Source organism: Sphaeroforma arctica (genome assembly GCF_001186125.1).
Source record: "Sphaeroforma arctica JP610 unplaced genomic scaffold supercont1.5473, whole genome shotgun sequence".
Classification (NCBI taxonomy): Eukaryota; class Ichthyosporea; order Ichthyophonida; genus Sphaeroforma; species Sphaeroforma arctica.
In genome coordinates, this window is record NW_014035085.1 from 1,136 (window position 1) to 1,960 (window position 825).

Here is an 825-nt window from a genome sequence, read left to right on the forward strand (position 1 = left end):
CATACTACAACGTGACTGTATGATAGATGGTTTAAGCAGGAATGCTCAGTAGCAGCCATGGACATTCCGTACCCTAATAATTCAATGTACTGTATTACCTGGAAGGTGTGAAGGAGACATTCGAGCATATCTTGTCTTGTGTATATATGGCTATGTATACAGACTTCTACACACACTTGTATATGTATATACTCACACATACATACGTATATAGACACAGACATATGCATTCATATCTATAACAACTAGTGTACTTACCTCCCACCCACTGTACCAATACCGCTCGGCTGTGTGACCTCGAGCATCGCGCGCATAGCCACCGCCGCCACATCGTCGCTGTCGTTCTCAGACTGTCTCGTACCGAACATCTCCTCGGCATCCTCATCTCCCACACTATTTCCTACATTCGTATACCCCAGTGCGTGCACGGGAGGCGCCAGTGCAAGGCACGACAGAACAGCGGCCACCTGGTCGGGTTTGAGTATGAGGTCCTCTTGTCCGCTGATCAAACTCAGTCCCCCCACACACACCACTGACAGCGATACCAACGCGTGTACTGTGTTTTCTGAAGGTGCCTGTGTTGTGGATACAGACACGTTAACCGGTGCCAACAGCATATCCGTTGGTATTCCGGTCACCACCGGGTAATTCAAAGCTTCGGATGAGTTGGTGTTTGCGAGTGATGTCCATGCAGACACATTCATCGCTTTGGACTGACAGATCGCTAGTGACGACGCGGGCCCGAAGAGGCCACCAAAGGCTGACGCAATAGTCTCCCCAGCTGATCTCGACTGTGAGGAGCACGATGAAGTCGGTTTAGATCAA

The 825-nt window shown here is 49.7% G+C and overlaps 1 protein-coding gene across 1 annotated transcript; it reads right to left on the reverse strand.

Annotated features, from left to right (window-relative positions):
• Positions 1-258: 258 nt before the first annotated feature.
• SARC_15016 (hypothetical protein) lies at positions 259-704 on the reverse strand (the record flags this gene model as incomplete). Its single annotated transcript, XM_014290853.1, has 1 exon — positions 259-704. A coding segment is annotated over one exon (446 nt), but the record flags the coding sequence as incomplete, so codon positions are not given.
• Positions 705-825: the final 121 nt, after the last annotated feature.